At 51.7% G+C, this 8,890-nt stretch overlaps 1 protein-coding gene across 1 annotated transcript; it reads left to right on the top strand.

Moving 5' to 3' along the window:
- Nucleotides 1–3,718: 3,718 nt before the first annotated feature.
- FASLG (Fas ligand) lies at nucleotides 3,719–7,945 on the top strand. The gene is made up of 4 exons (XM_063165143.1): nucleotides 3,719–4,057; nucleotides 4,339–4,387; nucleotides 5,271–5,309; nucleotides 6,555–7,945. The coding sequence occupies exons 1-4, from the start codon at nucleotides 3,719–3,721 to the stop codon at nucleotides 6,950–6,952; spliced, it is 825 nt and encodes a 274-aa protein (XP_063021213.1). The 3' UTR covers nucleotides 6,953–7,945.
- The last annotated feature ends 945 nt before the right edge of the window (nucleotides 7,946–8,890 follow it).

An 8,890-nucleotide genomic window follows, 5' to 3' on the forward strand; every position in this document is an offset into this window, starting at 1 on the left:
AGATGTTGGTGCTAGCTGCAAAGGCTGGGTGGGTTCTGGTGCCTTCCACACCCCTCTGAGGCTTCAGCAGGTGGAGCCCCACTCCCTTTGGAGGCAGCTCTCACAAGCATCCATAGCAGTCTTCACTCAAAAATCCATTTTTTTTCTTCAAACTCCTTCAGATTTGGCTCACAACGAGTGGCTCCTTGGGAGGCTTTTTATTCAGTGAGATTTAAGAGCGCTCTGCTGCTGGAAATCATCCCTCTCTTCACAGGTTTTCCACACACTGTCCATCCCTCCCTGCCAATCTGCTCTTGAACAGACAGATTTGAACCTCCTGTCTGTCCAACTTCTTCCAGAGCCTCTCTGGAGTTGAGCAAAGCCTTGTGGAGAGTTCCAGGAGTGTCTGCCCTATAGATCCCCTGTGCCCCATGGATCCTGCCTGCCCCATAGGTTCCAGGGGATCTCTAGGGTAGGATCCATGCCCAGAGCTGTGTGTGAGCTCTCACTGCAGCCTGTGGGCTTTCCCTGCTGCAAGCTCATGTCCAGCTGAGGAGCCTCTCAGCTTCAGACTTGTTTTCTTTCTAGCACATTGTTTTCTACCCAAAGAGCTTGATCTGCAGCCTCTGTTTCTTGCCTTGTTTTATTCTGATTCAATTCCCTGTGCTCATGATGTTGAATCCTTATTGTGTTCTTGAATGTGAATGATTCTCAGCTTTCTCAGTTGCTCTTGGGTGTAATTCCTGCAGCCCTGTTGGCTTTCAAGAGCTGCTTTTTAACATTTCCACTAGTCATTAGTGTAATGGGAAATATTTGTTAATTGCTTCCAGAGAGACTCTGTCCAAAACACGGTGAGAGCCTCTCCTACACGGAGGTTCACACTTCAGTTTTTGTTTTGAGTTTCAGGGTTTGTTTTCTGTCAAGTATTAGATCTGGATCATTGTTCAAGTCCTGATTGCTTTGGGTTGTTTCAGACAGGTCCCTAAGTCCTGCTGATACAAACTCTTGGCTGATTCTCTGCCATCAATTTTAACATCATTATCTGTCTTGTTAATAAGAGCTCTCACCTCTCTGTGAGTGAACTGGGGAAGGAGAGTGTTCTTCTGAGCAAATCCTCTTTTGCAGCCTGTGTAAAGTTATTTTTTGGTTTGGTAAAAGGGAACAATTCTCTGCTGAGGGCTGTGGAGGGTGTTTCCATTGGAAAATATTCCTTCCTGATCAAATGACATAACAGGGCTGCTGGAAACAGGGTGTGCAGACTGTTCAAAAGGGAAATAGGGTGGTGGAGGCAAATCTGACACCCCTTCTGTCCTTCTCATGCCCTGCTTTCCTGCCCAGCTGTCCTTGTTAGGAGGCCTCAGCATTGTGTAGATTCTGGTTCTAGGCCTTGTAGCAAAATCCACCTGGCTGCAGTGCCCACCTGCAGCAAATTGTCCTGCCATGATTTCAGCAGTGCTGTTCCTATCCTGTGTCATTTGAGCACAGGGAGCCAGCAGAACACAGGGCCTGCGGGCACCACTACCCGCTTTTGTTTGGACTGGAGGATCTCCAGGGTTCCCTTGCAGCCCCAGGCTCTGTGCTCCTGGTGTGCTGTGCAGACACAGCCCTGCCTGGCACCATCTCCCAGTCAGTGCCTGGCATCTTGTGGTGTCTGAAGGGGGTGACAGCAGGAGAGCAGAGGGAGAGGTCCCTGGAAGCATGCTGTGCACTGAGCTTTTTTGATGGTAAAATAGCCCCAACCTTTGGTTTGCCTCCACATGGAGTATTAGCAGGGCATCAAAAAAAGCAGGCGCAGCTGAGGTGGCTTCAGTTGGTTCCCTTGTCTCTCCCTCTCTGCCACCCTTTAAAAAGCATCTTTGTGAAAGTGGGGAGCAGTGGGTGTGGAGTAAGAACACTTGTGACATTTAAGGGAAGCTGCTGCTCTCTCCTCAGTCCCACCTCAGCAAGCTGTTGGCATTAACACAGTGTCAAAAAGGTGGAAGTGGATCCTCTCCAGGCAAAGCCACCGTGTTACCCTCTCTGTGGTGGCTGTGGGAGGGGATGGGGACCTGTCCTGGGGTGGCTGCTCTGGGACAGACAGGGGGACTGAGCCAGGCCAGGATTGACCAAGCTTGACCTTGTCAGAGTTGGAGTTTTGCTGCTTTTGTGTCTCTTAAGCCCTGCAGTGTGAGGGAGAGCCAGGTGGGGTTGTTGAAACCTGTGCTGTGGATTGCTGCTGGAGCAAAGGGCTGGTGAGTATCTTCAAAGAGTCTGGTGGTGCCAGACTTTGTCAGCACGTCTGATTTATTGGTGTGGTTGCAGGCAAAGCTGAGCCCTTGCTTTGGAGAAACAAGCGCACAAAGGTTCAAATGTGCCTTTTTCAGATCCCAGTTTTGATGTTCAAGATCAAAGCCTGTGTATTGTGATTGCTTCCTGCAACCACAGGAGACTAATCTCTGGTTTGCTCTTGTGTCAAGCATTTCCTTTTCTTAACACTACCCCATAGAAATACACACTTCAACACGTGTCTGTAAAGTGAAATAAAAAGTATTCCTAATACATTTTCTTAATTTATTTTTTTAAATTTTTATTTTTATTTTATTTTATTAATTCTTATTTTCCTAGGACTTTTACATGTGGAAATCTGTGGGGAAATCTCACTGTCCACACTTAGAAATCTGCAGGAATGGAAATTGAAAAATGGAAATATCCCTGCCTCTCCTCATTAGGATATTGTAATGAGCTCTTAACAGTGCAGCATGGTCTGGACTCTGTGTTTTTCCTTGGAAGGCAGGAGGGCAGTCCTGGAGCTGGCTGTGCCCAGGCTGTGCCCTGCAGAGTGGGGAAAGGCAGTATGAAAAACGCCAATCACTTGTTTTTAAAATTGTAAAAGTTAAATAGCAATAAAATGGCGATAAAAATAGTTATACAATTAGAGCAATAATAATTTGTACAATTTGAATTAGGACAATAGGAGACAACAAATGCAAAGAGTTACAGACAGTCTGGGTACCTTTTTCTGGGCAGCACAAGCCCGAAAAAGGACCCACGTTAACAGAGGATTAACCCTTAAAAGCAACAGCCTGTTGCATATTCATACACCTCATACATGGTGCATAAATTCCATTCAAACACAGGATTCTGTCTGGTCAGTGTCATCTTCTTCCTCTCAATCCTGACAGTGCCTTTGAGGTAGGAAGAAGTTCATTTCTTCTGATAATGGAGCAATAAATTCTCTTTCTCTGAAAGATTCAGGTGTCCTGTGGCTGCTATCTCACTGTGAGTCCTTTCTTTAAAAAAAGCATCCTACACAGCATCGTTTCTATTTTAACATTTTTTACAACCCAAAACTATATTTACCACGGTACTTAAGAGAATTAATACAGCATCACTTCCTAACACAACACACATAGCATTCATTTCAACATTTGCCAAAAGCCAATCATAAAACACACGCATTTTTCACAGGCAGGGAGGGATGCTCGGGGAGCGGGGACGGAGCGATCCCTCATCCCTAATTCCTCATCCCACGGGCTCGGTACCACATCCCCTGCCGGGGAGGGCTGCGTCTGTCCCCTGAGTGCAGGATACCGGGGACAGCGGGGGCAGCAGGTTGCGGGCAGCGGCTGCGGGAGCCCCGGGAGCGGGGCTGTGGGAGGAGGGTGGGTCCCGCGGGGCCGGAAAGGGCTCTGCTGCCGATGCTCGGAGCCTCTCGAAGCCGCAGCATCCTCGCACAGCATCCTGCCCTCGCAGCGCACGGATGCAGCCGCAGCGGGGCAGAGCCGCGGGGCTCGGCTGCCGCGGCGGGGACGAGCTGCCCCCCGTGCAGCAGAACCTCCGTTATTACCCGCACATCTTCTGGGTGGATGGACGTGCCGAGACAGCGGCTCCCTGCGCCCCCGCTGTCCCCTCGGCTCCCTTCCCACCGCCCGTGCCCGACCGGAGCAGAAAACCGCGGGATAAAGGAAGGGAACGCGGGGAAAGGAGCAGCGCCGGCTTCCTCGTGATGTTCCTGCTGATCCTGGTGGCCTTCACCGGAGTGGGGCTGAGCATATTTAAGATTTTTCACCTGGAGAAGGAGGTGGATGAACTCAGGGAGGTGAGGTTTGCCTGGCTGGGCGCAGGGAAAGGGGGAAAGGGGGAAAGGAACGCTTGGAATGGGCTGGGATGCTCCCGGGGGGCACCAAGGTGGCATTTCAGTGGCTGCTGGCACAGAGGAACAGGGTGCTTGTTCCCCTGTCAGGATATCTGTGCTCCTTCCAGCTCTCTCTCTGTGTATTTCCCAGCACTTTGCAGCTCCCCATGGAGATAATCTCTGATTTAAGCACTGCCAAAAGTTGCTCACAACTCTAAACCAATGTTCCTCTTCTCTCTTGCCAGTCTGCCAGCGCTGAGCTCATCCCTCCTGCATCCTCTCAGAAACTCACAGGTGAGTCCGCGGCTGCAGGAGGAACCCAGCAACACTGAAACTTTCCACAAGAACCTGCCAGTTTTCCTAGATTTCATTCAGATGGTTTTGATTTACCCCAAAAAAAAGTTTCAATTTGGGTGGAACAATTTAAAAACTGTGGTTTGGACTTCCAAACTGTTGCTTTTCTTTTGCCTTCCATGTTAATGTTATAAGCGAGGATATCCTTTTCAAAAATGGCCAAGTCAGAGATAAATTTTCACTCCTCTAGACGGTTTTTTTCTAGCTCTGAAAAGTTTAAATTTGTTCCCCCTTGAGAATTTTATTAATTAGAAAATTTATTTTCAAATTTGTTCTGATATTGAATTTAAAAAAAATTAAATAAAATTATTGGGAAAGGGAAGTCCTGGTTCTTATCAACTCCTCTAGCAATAAATTTTGCCCTTTAGGGGAAGGGGAGCTCATTTGAACTGGGTGCTCAGTGCTCTGATCACAGCTTCTTTAGCAGAGGCTGAACATAAATAATAAACATTAATTTCTTGAGGGGGCTGGATAAAGAAATAGAAACAGGGGAATAGTGTGAAGGAGGAGGGGGAGCAGAGAGGAAAATTTAATAGGCTTGAGAAAAGAAAAGAAAAGGATGTTTCTGAAATTAGAGATGATGAAGTAGATGTTGGGGAAAATGAAGGGATGGAGTGGATGGGCTCCAAACACCGGGTCACTGGAATGGCCCCTTCTCTCCAGAGAAAACTGAGGGCAGGCAGAGCTTCCCCAGCTGTGCTGTCCCACCCTGAGGGCAGCTCCAGCTCCTGCCTGGGCAGGGGCATGGGGTCTCAGGTGTCCCCTGCCCTCTGGGCTGGCTCCTCCATGGAGCTCGTGGCCAATGTTCCCTCTCTTTGTGCAGGGCACAGGAAGGAGGCCAGGAGGGCAGCCCACGTCACAGGTACGTGCTGGGGGCAGGGCTGGCACCTGGGGTGGGGGCAGAGGGTGCCATGGAACCTGGGATGGGGCCAGATGGCACCTGAGAGGGGGGCAGAGGGTGCCATGGCAGCTGGGGTGGGGTCAGGGGATGCCACGGCTGGAGTTCTGAGGAGCCCATCCCACGCAGGCTCTGCTGCTCTCCTCAGGTGACACATCTGCTCTGACAGTGGAAATTTGCTCCGCAGATGAAACCTCCCCCTCTCAGTGAGGCTGGGTTTGGCTTGGTTTTTGTGGTGTGCAGGGCACGAGTGGCACTGGGGCTGGCACTGCTGAGGGGTGAGGCCCAGGAGGACTTTGCACACTGCAGACAAAGCTTGGAGAATATTGGAATTAAATCCCAATATAGCTGGATGGGACGTGCCTGGGCTGGTCTGGCCTTGCTGCTTGACCAAAGGCAGCAGCTGTGGTGGTTTCACCTTAGAGACACCTTTGGCTGGCTGGGTGTGTGGTGATTTCACCTCAGAGACACCTTTGGCTGGCTGGATGTGTGGTGATTTCACCTCAGAGACACCCTTGGCTGGCTGGGTGTGTGGTGATTTCACCTCAGAGACACCCTTAGCTGGCTGGGTGTGTGGTGATTTCACCTCAGAGACACCCTTGGCTGGCTGGATGTGTGGGGTTTCACCTCACAGACACCTTTATCTGTCTGGATGCTGCAGCTGGCATGTGGGACAAGTCCAGGCATGCAGGAGCTCAGGTTTAGCTCTGGTGGAGTAGCTTTAAGCTGATGGTGAAGGAAAGGAGTTGGTTCTGATGGAGGGTTTGGATCCAGATCATTATTCTGGACCACAGGCCTCTGAATCCAGCGCCAGCTCTAACAGAACTCCTTGAAATGTGTCTTTTAACCCCAGGGAGAGGGGCAGGGAAAGGGTAGGGAGTCATCAACCAGGAAAGGGTGGGGAAGTCTCAGAGGAAAAATGACATCTGGATGGTCCCTCAAGGGGTGTAAGGCATCTTTTGAACTCTGCCAATCACTCGAGGCCCTTCTGGAATGCCAAGATTGAAGGACAGCACTCAGCAGGGACAAGGGGAGGGGAAGGGAGAGGTTGTTGGCACACCTGGGGAAGGAACTGGGATAGCTGAGACAGGCTACTCCATCACACCGCAACAGGAGAACCCTGCCTTGTGCTGTGGGGCGTGACCCGACCAAACCCACCCGACCAAACCCACTTCCCAACCTTTTCTTCGGCCTTGTTTCACTTTCCAGGCAACCCAGCGCAGCAGGGGCTGCCGCTGGAGTGGGAGCCCAGCTCTGGCCATGCCTACACCAGCGGGGTGCAGTACGAGGCGCGGGGGCTGCGGGTCAGCGAGCCGGGGCTGTACTTCGTGTACTCGCGGGTGCTGTTCCGGGGCACGGCCTGCGACAGCCCGCTGCTGCTGGCACACGTGGTGTACAAGAGGAACCCGGCGTCCCCGGGCAGCCTGGTGCTCATGGAGGACAAGGCCGCCAACTTCTGCTCGGGCCAGAGGATGTGGGCCCGCAGCAGCTACCTGGGCGCTCTCTTCAGGCTCAGGAGGATGGACAGCCTGCACGTCAACGTCTCCAAAATCGCCCTGGTCAACTTTGAGGAGTCCAAGACTTTCTTTGGTTTGTTTAAGCTTTGAAGTGGAGCGTGGCTGGCAGGCCCTTCACACACACACACACACACCCCCACACGGATGTGTGAGGGCTGGGAGCGGCCTGGGCACCACCAAACCCACCAGAAACCATGTTTGGACTTCAGCACGAGGGGATCCAAGCAATGGGAAAGCACCAGGGCTGTGCTGCATCGGCCTGAACAGAATTGCACGTGTTCTCCTTGCAAAAACCCAACAAACTCAGGATGTGGCGTGCTGCAGACCCTGCTGGAACTCACTACCTGCTGCCTGAGAAGATGGTGGGACCTGCCGCTCCCTGTGTGGCACAGACTGCTGGGGACAGCTGGGGGTGTTCAGGAGGCGCCTGGGTGATGCCATGACACCACAGTGGTGTGGGATGAGCAGTGTGAACGATTGCTCCTCCTGAGACATGGCTGGCACTGCCCAGCACTGGCACTGCTGTCCCCCCTGCCAGCTGGGCTGGGACAGGGGCTCTGCTCATCCTCTGTAAGCTATGGACCGTTCCCAGCCCCGGAAATGCTCCTCAACCTCTTTATTTAACTCATCCCAAGTGCCTTGCAAGGAAGGTGCCAGGAGCAGCAGTGCCCTGGGGGGTGTCCCAGACGTGGCAATGTGAGCAACCATGGTGTGGGGGTGCTGGGGTGCCCATGGGCTCTGCAGGGCACTGGGGCTGGAGGTGAAAGCAGCACCTCAAGCTCTCTCCCGCCCCTTCAGCACATGAGGGCTCCCCATGGGGCTGCTCTGCCACCCCAGTCCTGGCGACACTGGCACTGTCAGTGCATGGCTTTGCCGTGGGATGTTCCCACCTGAGAAAAACACAGATGGTAAATATATATTTTTCTAGTGAGTGGTGCTGTCCTCTCCTCATTTGGTGCTGGGCTATGGCAAGGCCTCTGTGATCAGGGCTCAGGGCCCCATTCCTTCTCCAGCATGGCAGAAACCTGGGAGCCTCTTCCTGTGGTGTTTGTGGGGTCCCCAGGATGAGGTGAGAGATGAGAATCTGACTCCCTGTTCTCAGGAGGCTTAGTTATATGATATGATATGATATGATATGATATGATATGATATGATATGATATGATATGATATGATATGATATGATATGACATTACGCTATACTAGAACTATACTGAAGAAAGAGAGGGATACAGACAGAAGGTTTAATAAGAATATGACAATGAAAGCTCTGACTGACTCCTCAGAGCCCAACACAGCTGTTGGTGATTGGTCATTAATTAAAAACAGTTCACATGTTGGATAATCTCCAGAGCAGCAAACACAGGAGAAGCAAATCAGATAATTATTGTTTTCATTTTTCTCTGAGGCTTCTCAGCTTCCCAGGAGAAGAAATCCTGGCAAAGGGATTTTCCAGAAAATATTACAGTGCCATCATCCCTCTTTGCTGCCGGCTTGGCACTGCACAGGGCCCTCTCCATGAGGCTTTGGAGCTCAGGAAACATCAGGATCTGGGGCCTGGGGAGGTGTGGGGTGGGCAGCACAGAGCAGGCAGCCCCAGCCCAACAGGAAGGGGCTGATCTCAATGCACAGTTTGGAGCTGGGCACTGGTGGCTGAGCAGAATTGCTGCTGTCTGTCCCCAAAGGCTCCACCTGAGTGAGCTCTGGCCCCAGAAGCACTTTCACAGAGTGGTCTGAAGGGCAAAGAAACAAAGTGGTGTAAATTAACCCCAAACCCCATTTGCTCACCCTGGTGTCAGCTCCACGGGGTTCTGACCCTGGGGCTGTCACTGTCACTGTCACAGGCAGGACACAGAGGCTGCCCTGGTCCCTCTGCAGCTCTGCTGCTTCTCTCAGTGCCTGGAGCTCCTCAGCAGCCCCAGCATTTGTTTCCTTTGCCCTGTGCTGCTCTCAGCTCGCTGTGGTTTGTGTTATCTGCTTCAGGGAAGTTTATTTCTTTGAAACCTCTCAGTGGTCTGGCTACTGCTGT

This window comes from Melospiza melodia, chromosome 11 (genome assembly GCF_035770615.1).
Source record: "Melospiza melodia melodia isolate bMelMel2 chromosome 11, bMelMel2.pri, whole genome shotgun sequence".
NCBI lineage: Eukaryota > Metazoa > Chordata > Aves > Passeriformes > Passerellidae > Melospiza > Melospiza melodia.